We start from the raw sequence: 16483 nt of genomic DNA, 5'->3' as shown, positions 1-16483 counted from the left end.
TTTTTAAAGTCTAATTCTATTGGGTATTTATTCAACATCTCTAGCAGTATGCACACTATTTTAGCCAGCACTGTAAGCGCCTTTTTGGGGGCTATCGCTGCGGTTCATCGACAACTGATACTGATTAGAATTTGAGGCGGCACTCGTTGATGTTGGATTGCGGTTTCAATTGCTAATTAGGCGGCAAGCCCTCGACTGGAAAGCATGTGCGACACTAAGAGCAACTCAAGCAACGTGAGGTTGCGTATCGCTTAGGCGCTTAAGGGAACTTCTCCATTAATTGAGGCTAATCGCTTGTCGCTTCTCTTTTCATTTGCAGAGAAGGCATCCTAGTCGGATGCGGTAATCCGTTGCTGGATATATCGGCGACCGTGCCTATGCATTTCCTGGAAAGATATGGCATGAAAGAGGATGATGCCATACTGGCCGAGGAACGACATATGCCCATCTACCGTGAACTGGCCGAGGACTATCAGGCAGAGTATCTGGCCGGTGGTTCGGTCCAAAATTCATTGCGCATAGCCCAATGGATAATTGGACAGCCCAATGTCGCCGTCTTCTTTGGCTGTGTGGGCAAGGATAAGTTTGCGGACATATTGCGGGAGAAGGCACGCGCCGCCGGTGTTGATGCACATTATCAGGTGAGCGAAGACACGCCCACGGGCACTTGTGCTGTGCTCATCACGGGCACGCATCGCTCTCTCTGCGCTAACCTGGCGGCAGCCAACAAATTCACCATCGACCATCTGGAGGAACCGGAGAACAGGCATCGTATAGAGAATGCTTTATACTATTATATTTCGGTAAGTATAGAAGACACAGCAACTGCGGATGTTGTTGCATTCCTGCTGGCATAACGGGGTTTTAAAATATTTTGTGATCTTCTGCATGCAGGGCTTCTTTTTGACCGTTAATCCACCCAGCATAATGCGTGTGGCCGCCACCGCCCATGCCAAGCAGCGACCGTTCCTAATGAACCTCAGCGCACCATTCATATCGCAATATTTCATGACACCGCTGCTGGATGTTATGCCCTATGTTGATATCATTTTTGGCAACGAGGCGGAGGCGCACGCCTTTGCCACTGCGCAAGGTTGGCCCGCCGACAATGATCTGCGTGAGATTGGCAAGCGCCTGGTCGCGCTGAATAAACTCAATACGGGGCGACCACGCATTGCCATACTCACGCAGGGCTGTGACCCGTGCTGCTTATACAGCACGATTCGGTCCAGGAGTTTCCAGTGACACGTTTGACGGTGGATGAAATTGTAGATACCAATGGCGCTGGGGATGCATTCGTTGGTGGTTTCCTGTCGCAGTTTGTGCAGGGCAAATCGCTGGATGTGTGCATACGCTGTGGCAACTATGCGGCGGGTCATATTATCAAGAATCCAGGCTGCACGTAATTCCGGTTCGCCGGAATTTGTTGAATAATCATCCAGAGGAAATATCCACCCATACAAACACACACCCACACACACACACACACAAAAAAACTACACACACAACACAATGAACCGACAAACCTATAAGAGGCATAAGCATTGCGCAAATAGTTTTGCAACTACTGCAAATAAGTTCGAAAAGTGACTAAGACAATTTTGTTAACACTACTAATAATTATTTGTACATATAATCTAAACTCACACACACACACATAAACACACACACACACACAGTTGGCAACGAAGATGTGAGTTATGCACGGCCTTGTGGTTTATATACAATGTTAGAGCAATATTCGAATTTAAATTGATAATAAAATACAAAACCCACAAAAACATTCAAATTTTGAAAAGCGCTATTATGTTTGACTCTTAATAGATAGTTGTTTGACCTAGAAATGCCCCTTCGTAAACTAATTGATAGCAATTGTATGATTTATTCATTTAGCCAAGTGTTCGGCTCCGACTGTGCCGCAGTAAAAGATTAGGCATTTGCTACTGCTAACTTTCTTCCAAACACATTTGTGCGCTTTATGATTTGAGCTACTTAACATTTGAGTCAGCTATAAGATTAGTTAGGAAAAATTACAGCATTGACCCTTGAGGTGCTTGATTACACGCAGGTGTCATTCTTTTATTATTACTGTGATATATCACATCGTATCTGAGGTTGATTATGTCTCTTAAGCATTCTTTGCAATCTGTGTTGATAAGCTTGTGTCTTATCTGTGATGCATTGAAATAATATATGATTTACCATATCATAATAGCAGGGATTATAAGGCCACGCAATGGCAGCTACAAAGCACATTTCATTTACAAATTATACTTTACAGCTTTCGGTTGACTTATTTTTAGCTGACAAAGAAGCCGACAAATTATTCACATACTGTATTTACTTATAGAGACGCTTCTGAATTTATTTCGTTGTTGAGAAATACTAATAATATAACATTTAAAAATCGTATATTACCTAGCTGAAAACAATACGAATAGTGTAGATAATAACAGAAAATGTTCTTCACTATTTTCTATGGTTCTTGTGTGCACAAACTTGAGTTTTGTATGGTTTGCCCATACAAAAGTATAGGAGACTGAGGGAAAACTATAGCTACATTTGTTGTTTGCTTACATTTGCATTTGTGTGGCTGACATACTTGATCCCCATATGGCTGCTATTCAATCAGATAGCCTTTGATAAAGGGCAGGCCCGTTGGCACTCGCTTCTGATAGCGCGCATAGTCCGATTGAAAGAAATAAAGCAGCGAGTATTCCTCAACGTAAATGCGATCGTGAAAGAATAGCCAGCTGACTAGAGCATAAATGCAAATACACAGCGGATTCATCAGTATTACTTGGGTGCCAATGGACCAATAGAACCAGCCCACATACGACGGATGGCGACTGTAGGCGTATAATCCATGGGTTATTAGCTTGTGATCCGTGTGCTTTTCGTCCTGCACCTGTTGTAATTTATATTCATGTACAAATATACTTGGACCAATTCAGAATATATATATTTACTAAATGCGTAAAGCTGCGCCCTGCAGTGATGATGGCAACCTTTCGCACAATTTCGCCGAAGGCGCATAATGTCACGCCTAGCAGCCACAAATAGGCCCAACGCTTGAATTCGGGCAAAAAATATAGCTCTAGGACAAACTCTATCCAACTGGCTGCTGCCGCCAGGCCATAGTGCACCGAATGATTCAGCATGAAGGAGTCCAGTGAGAGTGTGCGTGGATTTGCAAATGCAATAACCAGAAACTCAGAGTAATGGAAGAAGGACATGAAGCAGCCATATACGCCGAACTGCTGCCAAGGTACGGGCGCAAAACAAATGACTAGAACGCTCGCCGCCATGGTAAAGCCCAGAAAAGAGGCGCGAATGGCAACCTTAGAGATAACAATTACCAAGTTAGAGATACTGGGGCACTTGTAGAATGAGTCATCCCATACCTGATATTCCATGTTCCTGAGCACAAAACGTATTATCATGTTGATGAGGGCGTAGTACAGCATCGGTCCCCACAGGACGGCGCCCCAGACATTTGGCACAATCCCATAGTATATCTGAGGAACTGAGGGCACAAGCACCAGACCTGCCGTGGCCAGAAAGCAATACAAACTGATCCGGCCCTCGGAGCAGAGTTTGGCGTGGGGGCCTGTCGTTGCTGAGGGCCGTGAATTATTTGCGCACATTATGACTAAATCACAAAGCTTTTTATGTTGTACTTGGCATGAAACACATTAAAATTCGGATTTTGTATAGCATTTGCAGAAATGTAAATAAATAGCTCAAAACCGGCAGCGGCTGTGTATGTCAATAGCAAGTGTTTCTGAATTTAGAAGGTTACAGTGCAAAGTGCACTGTTCTGTGCAGCTACGTCAGAATATATTCAACATTATAAGCCCAAAGTCATACTACATTCAATGAACGGTAAATGGGTAACATGTTGCTTGCAGTTTTTATCATTTATTATCATTTACGTTAGCCGTCCTATAGTCGAAGAATTTTGTGTAAACAGGAAAAACATTCACCTTCGATATAACTTGTTGTCTGTCATTTGCAAATGTGGCGTTACCTTCCCAGATTTATGAATCTCCTCGCTATCCCAAAGTAATCGATAGTTGACCGAGCGATGTATAAAATTTACCGATAGTCAGCTGCGCGTGCACAACATGAGATTCGATAGGCTGGTCTGTGAGGGTTATGTAAATTAATAAATTGTTAATTAAATCCTTAACAATTGCTATACATATTAACAAAAAGAGTGTACTATGGTGTTTATAAGCATCCCCCTGATGGTGCGCGCCCGCGGCCCGGATGAGTTCTGGCGCAAAAGGCGTATTTTCAAACTCGCTGCGGTAAGTACCAAAAACAGAAGCTCATGAAATTATTTTGACCGGTAATTAAATTGTTTCAGCATTATCGCAGCCGTACGCGTAATGTTTATTCTTTTGCCATACGCAGCGTTCATCGTGCACTCGCATACGCCACCAAGGGCCGCAAGCTCAAGAAACTGGACATGGCTCAGCTGTGGACAACCCGCGTTGAAGCCGGCTGCCAGCAGTATGGAGTCGCCTTGGACACATTCAAGGAGGGCCTCGCACGCTCTGATATTTTGCTGAACAAGTTAGTTGGCGGCATATACACTTAATGGCTGTATATTAACAGATTTTCTTTATAGAAAAATGCTCTCCGATTTGGCTATTTGGGAGCCACGCTCGTTTGAAGCTTTGGTAAACATTTCCAGAGAACGGGCTGCTGTGGAGGGTCTGCCGGACATTAAGCGAAGGTCGGCCTTCAATCAGGTGTATGGGCTGAGTAATCTAAAGCTCGATTAGGCTAAGTGTTTGCATACAAATATAGTTTTATATATTAACTGAAGATTCATGTTTTATTTTTGTGTCATGCAATCAAAAACATTGCACTAAACGTTTATTGTAGGGGGTTACGCACTAATAGAAAACAGAATTCATAGAATTATTGGTAGCCATTTATTCTAATTTGGCCAAGATATCCGACTCGCGGAAAAGGAACAGCTCTTTCTTTTCATCACTATCCAATTGGACCTTGGTACCGCCAAATTCAGGCAGCAGAACGCGATCGCCCTCCTTTACACCAATTGGAATATGACTGCCAGTTGTCTAGAAAATGAAAATAGATTCAATCAATATTATGTGACTAGTTTAATAGAATGTTGTAATTGCCGCGCGCAATTATGAAATACTTACAGCATTGCGAGTTCCGGGTCCCACCGCCACAACAGTGCCTTCCAGCACTTTACCCACCGATTTTTCTGGCAAGACAATGCCACCTTTCGTTTTGGTAAGGGCTTCAGCGCGTTGCACCAAAATGCGGTCAAGCATGGGGATGATCTTCTTAATAGCGGCAGCCTATATACAATTGCGAATCATTCGATTTTAATAAGCAATTTACTGTCATTAATTTCACATATTATATTCCCCCCCGCCTATGGGCTAGGGCAGAGTTACACAACAGCCCGGCACGGTGAGTTATCAGCGTATGCAGAAACTTCGAGAAGCTCAAGTGAAATTCTTTGAACGCCACATGCGACTTAAGGGTTTTTAAATAACTCAATACTGTACTTACCATTTTTATGTAATTAAATGCAAACTGGAGCGCTTCGAACAGCTAAATCTTAATTAATAAATGAAAGTGAAGTCTCACTACACGTGCGGGCCGGTCGCAGTTGTTCGTAATAGTGATGCACAACCATCGTACAATTGGTATCGATGCTATTCTCTATATACGATGTATCGTACTATCGGAAAAAGCATTTACTCGACGTTTTGAAAAGAAACCCGTTGACATTTAGACACATAGAAGGAGGAATGCAATAAACTTTTACGAGTTGAATAGAATTCATACACTGGTCACAAAGTAAGATAAGCATATTGGCACTGTCCATGCACGCGAACGTTATTCGTTGATGAAACTAGGACTCCAAATGTATTAGTATTAACGTTTTTTTTTCTTGGTGTCGGCCTGCAAAAAAAAATCGACTTTGGACGAGTTGTCTATTATTTTTATTTTTATTTATAAAAATATGAATTTTAACGTGCAATTGTACTGGATGTCATATCTATATGTTGTATGGTTAGTGATTTAAACACAGGAACCCCCGAAAAAGAGATTATTTTGAAAGCTTTAAAGTAACTGTTTTGTGTTGCAGTCGGAAAGCCATTAAAACAATAATTAAAGAAATCTACATTGAGAGCAGAGTATTACGATGTCGAATGCACCAGAATGCAACGATACAACAAAGAAATGGAGTACAATGTATAAGATTGTAAGGGAATTGAAAATGCAAAAAGGAGACGTAAGGAATGTGTTCAGCATGCGCGTTTCATTTCAACATTAATATTAAGGAATTGCAGTTAGTCCACTGATGTTGATATTTTGTAGTATGGATCTATGCATTCGAAGCCAGTTTTGCTACCAGGTCTCATGTTCAGTGCCACCTCGTCCGATTTCTTTTGCTTGTTAAACTCGCAGCTGAATTTTTCCGACATTTGTTGCAAATCGCTACAAATATTTCCGTAGATAAGCGTATCGTGTAACTTATGTTGTAATATGGCAAGTTTTCCCAGGTATTGGATCTGACCTCTGGATAAAGGGCGTGCGGTGAAGTTACGCAGCGATTCGCTGGCCTGCAGTAATAGTAAGATATCATTTCAGAGCTATGCAGAGAATATGGGCTTTCTTACACTAGTTATCTCGTCGCAGGTCAGCTCGGACAGCGGTAGCTCGAAAATTAACGAAATGGCGTCCTGCAACGTGCAATTACAACGATCCTGTCGAGCTACGCACAACGCGACGAACGTGTCGCAAATTCCATTTATTCTTAGCTTGTGCTGATGGAACAGCAAATCACATATTCGATGGCTGTAGTGCATTATCTTTCTAGGATACTCCGCCTCCAGCAGCACAGATAGTTCCCGGAAAATGACTCCCAGCGCTTTCAGATCAAACACATACGTATTATTCGCGGTGGCAATAACCATGACGGATGTTATGCAATGCCGCCCATAGAAACTTGGCTCCACCAGCACCGAGATGATGGCTTGGTCGCGTATGTCGCTCAACGCCCTATGGTATGACTGATCCGTTTGCTGAATAACCACAATGCGCTTAAGTTTCTGCTGCAGGGACAACAGTTCGTGTGGCAAAAGGGGCGCACTTTTTATAGATTTTCTCTCCCAAGCGGCAGCTGTAGCAAAAGACTCTACGCTGTCATTGTCGCTGTTGTCGATGTCCTCAAAATTGCTATTGTCATCGCTCATTTTCTTATTTTATTTATTTTTTTTTACTGTGTTTTAAGTAAAGCTGCATAAATAAAAAAAAAAATTTATTTACAATACGAGCAGCAGAGAGATGACACACATCAAAAGTCCTTACATGGTGGCAACTCTTCAATAATAATCACCAGCTCAATTGTAAACAAACACTAATGTAAATTTGTAATAATCTGCTCAGCGTTGCCACAAATCTCAGGCTAAGGAGTGTAATTGTTGTTATGCGTATCTTCACATATATTGTAGGAAAACGCGTTTTTCTTTTACACACAATACGTCTATACCAGACAACATTAAGGTAAACGCGTGTGTCTAGTGCAGTAATTGGTTTATAATTGACATTAAACTCTGTTATAATTGCTGCGCAAATAACCTGAGCACTTTTACAGCTAGCGGTCGATCGCTTTGCGAATCAGAATGCAAAGAAAAATAACTGAACCATAGTCAATACAAAACACTGGCAACCTGCGCACATTTATAGTGTTTGTGCAATTATTACGATTAGCGGTAAAACACACAAGCAAAAAGTCAAAAGCATATGAGAAAGTAAACGGGAGATTGGCGAAGCTAGAATTAGTGATGAGAAAACAAACTTATGTTAAGTTCACATTGACAGCGATTTTCGATAAGCATACACTATTTACATATGTTCATATATGTACATATATGTACATATGTGTCGTATAGGTGAAAACTTGTGCATTGTTGATACGAGTACATATGCATGTATGTCATTCTGATGTGGATGTACATATGCACATATTTAAATGATCGAATTATCGCATGTGCCTTCATGTACATACGAGTACATATTTATGACATTATATGTATGTACATATATGTATAACATAGAATTATAGCATGTGCAATCATGTACATATGAACATACATGGCTGTGACAAAATGTTGGCCAATTCGATGCTTAAGCAAGAAAGCTTTCTCAATCAGGCCAATGGCCTAGAGCATTGCAATACGGCCAATTGACGATCTCGTCGAGGACTCATATAGATTTTGCAATATGATTTAATTTTCGAATTTACTAATTGCAATTGACTTTGGACTACATCGACCAGCAAAGCGACGGCCAGCCTTGCCATCGCCCAAATGGGTCCATCAAGCTATCATCTGGGATGATACTCAGAAGTTTAATGCCATGGCAGCCAGACGGCAATCGGACGACAGCCACATGCCAGCTGTGTGTTGCTAGGTTCCTGATGCGGATTTAATTCGGCTGCCCGTTATGTCTTAACCATGGCCAATTGTGCAATTGTCAAATGATCTGTTGATGTTATTTTCTTTAATCTTATTTAAGGCCACGAAAAGATTTTTAATTCTGAGACATTCGGCTTGTTGTACCCTTTATATGGGCATTTCTAGCAAAACGTAAAACAGATAAACGTTTCCTTTTTATCAATTTCATAGCCTTAGAGGGTGATATAATTTGGTTATTAAATGTGTAACGCTTAAAAGACATCTTCGACTCCACAAATTAGATATATTTTAGGTCAGCATTAAAAGCCAAGTTCATATTGCCATGTCCGCGTTTCCGTCTGTCTACAGTAGGTTTACAGTCTATCCACAGTCTGTCTACGTCTGTCTACAGTCTGCCTACAGTCTGTCTACAGTCTGTCTACAGTCTGCCTACAGTCTGACTAGAGTCTGTCTACAGTCTTGAAACTGCATGGGTCCGTCTTTCTGTTGGTCATATGCATGTCTGAACCAGCCGGATCGGATCATAATATAATATAGCTGCCATAGCCGGTCAAAAGTAGGTTCTTATATAGCAACATATTCTGTTTTCTTAGATGTTTCAATCAAATTCAACATATGCGAGCTTTACTGTTCTTAGATAACTGCAGGCCGTAAGGCAAATGCCTACAAGGATATTAAATCTTTCTAGGCATCATTTTTTTTAGGATTTTTTAAATTTACTTATGACAAATTTAAAGCAAGGTATTAAAAAACAGGACATAAACAGTGCCCAGTTTGGAATTGACTTATTATTCTGTTTATATATTAAAAAGTAAAGTTAATGTATACTTACTCAAAAATATAAGTCCACGTACACAATTAAATAGCAGAAAGTTGAATTTTTACATATGCACACACCTGAAAAAAAGAAGAATAGTGCATTAGATAAATTCATACATATATACATTATTTATTTAACATATAAGTGGAAGTGGATTTTAAAAAAGCTTATTGCGTAGGTTTCGAATATAGAAATGAAAAATAATTAACAGGATGTGGACCTAACAAAATGGGAATAGATGGTTTAATGTAAATCTGCTAGTTTTAAAGACTCTTGCTTTATTATATTTAACCTTAAGGCAAGTAATTTATGATATCACGTCTAATGATGTTATATTGCAATTTTTTCGAATTTCTATTTTATCTTCCACGTACCTGAAGTCCAACTTCGGGTCATACCTGAAATCCACACTGATTAAGAGACTTACAAACGCTAAGCGGCTGCGTAGAGAAAAGGTTAATTGCATTGTAAGCGGCTTGATGAAAAAATGTGGAGTTAACCACGCGGCGACAGACAACGTTGGCGCTGACTCAACTTAATTGGCGCACGAGGCGCATACTTAATGCGCTTAGATGCGGGCCAGGCTCATCGCATCGCCTCATTGGCATTACAGAAGCCGCTTTTGTGCTTCTAATTAGATCCAACGGATACCATTGAGTGCTGCAGTTTGTTCGTTACGCTCAGCCTGACTGCCAGCATCGAAAATTGAGCCCTTCAATAGACGAATTTCATTTAATGCGTTTGTTAAGTAAATTAGGTGTGAAAATAAGTGGAGTTTATTGTCGGTTTGTATGCGTGTGCAATGACTATGAAATGATTTTAATTGAAATTGCAATGCTGAAATGGAAATGGATATCTATCTGGCAATTTATTCTAGGAGAACTTCAATTCACTGAACTGATTAGCTCGAAATAGGACTTGCTTTAAGTTCCGCTTTTGCAAAATTGGTTCCCCTTTTCTTTTTTTTTTTAAATTCTATTTAATGCCAATCTTTATGCATATATTAAGGGATGAATTGATGAACGATGTGACAGCAATTTCCCATGGGTAAATGCAAATCGCAAACTGTCTGGCAATTCTAGAAATAAATGAACTAATTAAATATTCTGATTGTGCGACAAGCTACATATTTGATTATTGCAAATTTAATGCATAACATCGCCCAGGCCTTAGCTAGGGTCAAATTAGGGCAAGCTCTTTGGCACTGATTCGATGTCACAAGTTAAATCAACAAAAACATGCGACAACAGCAACCATCAGAGCAAAAGCAACATCAGCAGCAACAACAACAACAGTGATGATGATAAACACGCGATGACAACAAAAATAAATAAAACAAATATGCTTTGAGCGGGCGCATCCAACCATGAGATACCCTGTAGCGTAGCGATTGCTGTATTAATTATGTGAAAGAAAAAAGAAGTTGCCATGCATCCCAATCTTAGCTCTCTCAGAAACTTATTCTAATTATATCTACTTATTTATACTTATATATACTTAAATATTCCACTCAAAGGTGCTCACTTTTACTTGTTGTTAGCCAGCACACACTAACTTTATTCCACTCCGTTTAACTAATTTTATGGGTACAGGGTGTACTAAAATAAATGAACGACTGATTGTGTTGGCGGTTTAATACTTGTGCATGTGAAACATGAAAATGGCTTTGCATGTTATGTGTGCCGAGAGCAACAACAACAACAGCAACAACAACAACAACAACAACAAGAGCAGAAAGCACGTTACACTAATTACTCTAATTGTGCACGGGAGGTGTGGAAACACTTGGAGCAACGATGACGACAAAACTCCAATTTGGACTTTGACTTTTGTCTGCCAAAGTTTTCTAACAATGTCCGAGATGGTCACGTGACAGCATCCGCTATATATAGACAATTCATATTATATAAAATATTCAACATTTCAGACCAAATACAGTTGAATAGCAATTAATTTTGAATAGTATTTCTCACTTTAATCAACTATTTATGTTTAACAGAGCTTGGTTTGTTTGACTCGAATGTGTTTGGTCAATATTAAATGGATGTGTGAAACGAGCCACTGCATCACGAACTAGCCAAATCACGTGCTCAGCTCTGTTCGTAAAACTTGTTGGGGGCTAGTGTTACCGTTAACGTCATCGGGTTAGAAGGCCGCAGCACGTTGGCATCGCGTGCTCGACATGTGCCGACTGTTATTACGTATACGCTAGCGCGGCCAACTGTGTAGAAATAAAACATTAAATTACGTAGGTCGCCAGTTGGCCATTGTTTCTGTGTCTCCGACTCTGTGTGTGCGTGTATGTATGTGTGTGTCTGTGTGACTGACTGCGATTCCAACAGCGACTGGGGCAGGTGTGGCGCACACGTAGACCGCGCACGTAGCTGAAATTTTAAGCAATCAGCCAGGTAGAGCGGGTACAGACAGATAGTCAGACGACAGGAAGACAACCGGACAGACGTTGGGTTTTTGGTGGGTTGGACCGCCTGCGGTTTCGTTTTGAAGTGGCCTTTAATAGTTTGCTGTCTGCAACTGCAGCAGTGTGTGGCATATAGAATGCTGCATGCATGGGATGCCGCATGTTGAGTTGTGCGATTGTGGCGTGTGTTGGCTAGCCAAAGAGCACCAGTTTAATGAAATAGCAAAGAAAATTGTGGCTGTTGCCACGGCTACATAAATGGCATTGCTGCAACACGAACTAAAATTGTAATTATGCAGCAATCGCAATGACTGCCAACCGAGAGCCGCATTTCAAGCGGATTTATAATCGCCGCGCCGCGTATCCGCAAAGTCGAGTGCCCACTTTGTATAAATAATGGAATGTTTCAAAACCTATTATATCATGCTCCAATACCAGCCATATTTATGACTCTAGCCAAATTTTTTGTACTCAAAATTTAGATGCACGGGCCACATACACAACGTTAATTTGTTATGCGTACTTATCTGTTGTAATACTAAAAAATTATATATTATAAAAGCATAAACAAAAATTGCATTCGTATTTGGCATTATGTTTTTTTTGTGGTGCAGAAAATTCATCAGCAATATTATTGAATTTTAGTTTTGTTTTTTTCGTAACAGGCACCTTGTTTTTTCACTCATTTGCGTTCATTGCAGCAAAATTCCTCATTATTTTATGAAATCTGAAATATGTGAGCCTTGATAAACGAAATAAAACCAAAATGGAATATTCTCTGAATTTTAGCAAACTATGGGAAACCCTGTGTGAAGTTGTCGATGTACTTTTCAAAAATCTGTACTTGTGCGCAATTTTTATTTCTGCCTGCTGGATACAATTGCACAATTGCTTTATTAGAGCCATTCTAACACAATTTTATGCTAACAGAGTATACAAATGTTTGCCTTATAACCCGGGGCGTTTTTCTTATTAAATTGTGTTCTATTTACAATTTTCCCGGAAAATACACAAGCCATTGATTTGTATCTGAAAACCGTCAATAGAAAATTGTCTGCACTACCTTTATTGGCAAACGAGAAGACAAACGAGAAGGCACACGAGAAGGCACACGAGGAGGCACACGAGTAGGCACAACTCAAATAAGCAGCGATTGCCAATATTTCAATTTGGCAAAGACTTTTCATCGCCTTAGGAAAATGCAGGGGCTTAAATAAAATCCTAACATCTGCTACACGAGCAGCCGCAAAACATGGCTTTAAGACTATTGGCCCACAACTTAAAGGCCACAAACCGAAAAACCCCTCTCAATAAAATTAAATGAGTGTGTGAGAGGCATAGAACAAGCAACGTTTGCATTGTACATGTTTTGTGTGTTGTGCGTGTCTGTTTGTGTGCGTGTAATAATACAGCAAACAAACAATGCCAAGAAAACAAATATTAACAATGCCAATAAACATAAGTAAAGGACATACTGCGAAAAGTGCCGAGAAATAATCCTCAAAATAATCATTATGGCCATAAGGGGGCGCGACGGCTGTGACGAAAGCAGACACAAAGCTATGTAAAAACTGCAATGGGCTATCAAAAAACAACAGCCATAAAATGGACAAAACTGAAATATGTTCACATCCTTGGCCAAGCACTTTGGGTGTATTAGTGGCCCGAGTACCAGTGTTTATCCAAACATCTATGTGCTCACATTAGGCGACCGTAGACAGGATATTTGAGCACACACGCCTTCGCATAAGCGTAGCCCAAAAGGATAATCGGCCAAGATTTAATGGTATTTTTATGTTAGCAAAAGGATTTTTAATTGCTTATACGGAGACTGGCACACATTCGGTAGACGCTAGGGGCTATTTATATGTGTGACAGGTGTATCGCAAATTAGACTCGAATTAGCAGAGCTACTGGCGCAAAAAGAAGCTGTAGTCGCTCCAAAAATTGATGATAGCTATGGGCATTCAAATGCTGTGTTAATTAGTTTTGTGTCCTTAAGGCTTGTGGTTAAATACATTTAATAGCAGTTTGCAGGTTGATTGATGACTTGCATTAAAAGATTGATTATAAGTTGGGTGAGTGTCAGGGCAGATGCGAATTCCAAGGTAAACTAAAGCTAACAGCTGTTATATCATAAAATAGTTAGTGTACATTTTATTTATTGCTGCAAAAATGTTCGCTAAAGCAATTAAAGACTAGTTGAAGGACTTTGCTTGATTCAAGCGCCTAAAAACGTAATAAAACGTAGCTGAATAGTAACTAATTTATTATTTATTTAATTTATTATTATTTAATATATGCACAGAGTGTTTAAGTTCATTAGTTCGCTAACACTAAATAGACAAAATGACTAAATAACAATTGTAATACAAGCATGAAAATGTGTAAGTCGCCCTTGAATTCATGAGAATCGCTGAGAAAGGCAATAGTGAAAAATACATTGCAGCGCAGTGGAAAGTGAAACTTATCTTCATTTCATATGAGAGAGCTCGGAAAAAGCTAACTACTTACAAGGCTTGGAATGTGAATTGATCAATCAATCAATCATTTAGTCAGTCTATCAGTGAGGACAAATAGAGTTAGATATTATATTTAAGGATATACAAGGATAATTCGAATAATAATAACAAATAACTTAACAAATGTGTATTTTCACTTTCCTTTGTGATTACTTTTTGTACTTTTGTCTACACATATGGTTCGGTTGTCAACGCAATGTTGATAAATGTAGCGCAGTTCCATTAATGATTTCCAAACTAGGCGGCATGGGAAGGAAAACAAATGAAAGTTGAAAATCTGTAGAGCGGCAGGCAAAATTCATAAATCAAGAAGATGCTCATTAATTCACATCTTGACAATTGGTCAATGTTCACGATTTAAAATGCATTAAAAAGCAACAGCAGAGCGTGGCCTTAAAAAATTGAAAGAATTATGTCAAAGAAAGAAGAGAAAAAAAAAAATGAAAGGAAAAACAGAACGCTGCGTGGAGTTCAGTGTCCTGGTCATGTCCTGGCCGCGAAAATGATTAATGATAAATTATTTAAGGAACGTTGACAGCAAATAAAATAACAACGCGCCACGGAAGGCAGGTGGAATATTTACGAGCATTTAATGTATTTAAAATGTTTTAACAGCGCATTGCGAATGATGCCGAGACAAGCACTTGACGACCTCCAAACAATATAAAGCATAAAACCAAATAAATTATAAATATTAAGTTGCCCAACAATGAACAAAAGTCAATTACTCAAGTTCATTGATGGAAACACTGCCCGCTGGCCTCAAAACTGACTCTACCAATGGCCCTCGGGAGCTTAACGGCTTAGAAAATGCTAACAGTCTCCCCCCCCCCCATTCCCATCCCTTACCCCAAAAAAAAAAGCAGCATCTGACTGAAATGCCATAAGTTTCCACTGCCAAATATTTGATTAGATGGCCTGCTCGGCCATGATTTGAAATATACTCGAGGGTAGCAAACGCTTATGCAATTGGATTCAATTTTTCTATCTCATGATTTGAGCATTTCAAGCATTCAACAGCATAGAAAAGTCAGCCAAATATTCCCCAGTGAGTGTATCTGTGTGTGTGTGTGTGTGTGTGTGTGCACTTTGTGTTGGTGTTTTAGTATGCAGTCTACTTTGCAGGCATTTATGGTTTTCGTTTATCAAATTCCGGCCAGGGTACGAGCCCACAAGTTTTGTTGAGCTTCGCCCAAATTCCTGTCAAGCTCTCACAAAATGTGTACAAAATTTGAAACGCATATGTTGGGCTATGCATTTTTTAAGCTACCATTTACGGAAATTTTGCAGCAAGCCGCAAAGTGGCATTTTGGAGAACACAGACAACACCTACTCGAAGAATCCAGCGATGGGGCAGTCAACAGCTTAGCAATAAGAACTGGAAAACGACAATAATTCTTAAGAATTTATAACAGCTAAAACGCTTCTTAAATAAGTTAACTTGATTATGCAACTATTTAATATCCAATACAGCTCAAAAATGCCTCAGAAAATCGTTTCGAGTTTGAAATTAACGCATTGAAGAAAGTATATTTTCGATTCAGATCAAGTGCATGTGTGTGTTTGCCGACAAGCACAAGCAAAATCTCAGCCTGTAAAAAAGATTTAATTGAGCTTACCTTTCAACACATACAAATGCTATAAAAACCTTATGATAGTCATAAAATGCACAATTGCCGAACCGCGAACGAAGGACGCAAGATTCTGGCAACATAAACATAACAGAGACAAACAGACAGAGAGACGAAAAGGCAAAGGCAAGCGAAGTTGCTACAGCGAGCGAAGCTAATTTCGTCTAAGTGGGTAGAAGAAGTGCTGAGACTTTGTGCAGAAATTGTGTCAGACCAATTCGAGAAGTAATCCCCCTAGCAGCCAGTGCGCAATGCTCCGCTTTTCTTCTTTTTTTTTTTTTTTTCATATTTGTTGGCTGAATTTTACTGCTAGCTAGGGAGCCGGTTGTAACTTCAAAAGAACCAAGAGAAAGCAAAGAAAGAAACAAACAAATGAAAAACAAAAAAAAAAGAGCACACACACACACTCAGACACACATACACACACAGACAGCAAGACAAATGACAAACAATAAAAATCGAGTATACGCACTGGTTGCTTAAAGGATCAGCGCGTGTGTGTCCTGTTGCCGATTTGTGGCATTGCGGCATTGCGTCATTTGTGGGCGTGGCAGCGCGTTCACGATATTTTAAGTGCTCGGCTGCCAGTTAAAGTTATGGCTGCAAAATTA

General features: G+C 39.9%; 4 protein-coding genes and 1 pseudogene across 4 annotated transcripts; 2 read left to right on the top strand and 3 right to left on the bottom strand.

Moving 5' to 3' along the window:
- Nucleotides 1-97: 97 nt before the first annotated feature.
- LOC116649730 (uncharacterized) lies at nucleotides 98-1789 on the top strand (annotated as a pseudogene).
- A 550-nt stretch (nucleotides 1790-2339) lies between these two features.
- On the bottom strand, nucleotides 2340-3959 carry LOC6622593 (protein-S-isoprenylcysteine O-methyltransferase-like). Its single transcript, XM_002048405.4, has 3 exons — nucleotides 3405-3959; nucleotides 2970-3341; nucleotides 2340-2908 (listed from the first exon to the last, which is right to left on the bottom strand). Exons 1-3 carry the CDS (start codon nucleotides 3645-3647, stop codon nucleotides 2621-2623), a joined length of 903 nt encoding a protein of 300 aa, XP_002048441.1. The 5' UTR covers nucleotides 3648-3959; the 3' UTR covers nucleotides 2340-2620.
- Nucleotides 3960-4116: 157 nt separating this feature from the next.
- Nucleotides 4117-4836, top strand: LOC116650464 (large ribosomal subunit protein bL20m-like). The gene is made up of 3 exons (XM_032434129.2): nucleotides 4117-4313; nucleotides 4373-4581; nucleotides 4637-4836. The coding sequence occupies exons 1-3, from the start codon at nucleotides 4227-4229 to the stop codon at nucleotides 4791-4793; spliced, it is 453 nt and encodes a 150-aa protein (XP_032290020.1). The 5' UTR covers nucleotides 4117-4226; the 3' UTR covers nucleotides 4794-4836.
- Nucleotides 4837-4844: 8 nt separating this feature from the next.
- LOC116650465 (10 kDa heat shock protein, mitochondrial-like) lies at nucleotides 4845-5703 on the bottom strand. The gene is made up of 3 exons (XM_032434130.2): nucleotides 5563-5703; nucleotides 5184-5345; nucleotides 4845-5096 (listed from the first exon to the last, which is right to left on the bottom strand). Exons 1-3 carry the CDS (start codon nucleotides 5563-5565, stop codon nucleotides 4947-4949), a joined length of 315 nt encoding a protein of 104 aa, XP_032290021.1. The 5' UTR covers nucleotides 5566-5703; the 3' UTR covers nucleotides 4845-4946.
- A 283-nt stretch (nucleotides 5704-5986) lies between these two features.
- Nucleotides 5987-7781, bottom strand: LOC6622619 (protein Exd1 homolog). The gene is made up of 3 exons (XM_002048408.4): nucleotides 7372-7781; nucleotides 6681-7299; nucleotides 5987-6623 (listed from the first exon to the last, which is right to left on the bottom strand). The coding sequence occupies exons 2-3, from the start codon at nucleotides 7254-7256 to the stop codon at nucleotides 6351-6353; spliced, it is 849 nt and encodes a 282-aa protein (XP_002048444.1). The 5' UTR covers nucleotides 7257-7299; nucleotides 7372-7781; the 3' UTR covers nucleotides 5987-6350.
- Nucleotides 7782-16483: the final 8702 nt, after the last annotated feature.

The sequence above is a fragment of the Drosophila virilis genome, unplaced genomic scaffold (genome assembly GCF_030788295.1).
Source record: "Drosophila virilis strain 15010-1051.87 unplaced genomic scaffold, Dvir_AGI_RSII-ME tig00003825, whole genome shotgun sequence".
NCBI classification, from domain to species: Eukaryota; Metazoa; Arthropoda; class Insecta; order Diptera; family Drosophilidae; genus Drosophila; species Drosophila virilis.
This window is presented reverse-complemented; position numbering and strand designations above follow the sequence as displayed.

Excerpts from the sequence above, each read along its gene's own strand:
- LOC6622593 (XM_002048405.4), bottom strand. The coding sequence starts at position 3,647 with ATGTGCGCAAATAATTCACGGCCCTCAGCAACGACAGGCCCCCACGCC. Across the intron at positions 3,342-3,404 it reads TCAGGAACATGGAATATCAG|GTTGCCATTCGCGCCTCTTT; the intron begins GTATGGGATGAC and ends GTTATCTCTAAG. Across the intron at positions 2,909-2,969 it reads GGCGCAGCTTTACGCATTTA|GTGCAGGACGAAAAGCACAC; the intron begins GTAAATATATAT and ends AAATTACAACAG.
- LOC6622619 (XM_002048408.4), bottom strand. The coding sequence starts at position 7,256 with ATGAGCGATGACAATAGCAATTTTGAGGACATCGACAACAGCGACAAT. Across the intron at positions 6,624-6,680 it reads CCTGCGACGAGATAACTAGT|GCCAGCGAATCGCTGCGTAA; the intron begins GTAAGAAAGCCC and ends CTATTACTGCAG.
- LOC116650465 (XM_032434130.2), bottom strand. Across the intron at positions 5,097-5,183 it reads GACCCGGAACTCGCAATGCT|ACAACTGGCAGTCATATTCC; the intron begins GTAAGTATTTCA and ends TTCATTTTCTAG.
- LOC116650464 (XM_032434129.2), top strand. The coding sequence starts at position 4,227 with ATGGTGTTTATAAGCATCCCCCTGATGGTGCGCGCCCGCGGCCCGGAT. Across the intron at positions 4,314-4,372 it reads GTATTTTCAAACTCGCTGCG|CATTATCGCAGCCGTACGCG; the intron begins GTAAGTACCAAA and ends AAATTGTTTCAG. Across the intron at positions 4,582-4,636 it reads TCTGATATTTTGCTGAACAA|AAAAATGCTCTCCGATTTGG; the intron begins GTTAGTTGGCGG and ends TTTTCTTTATAG.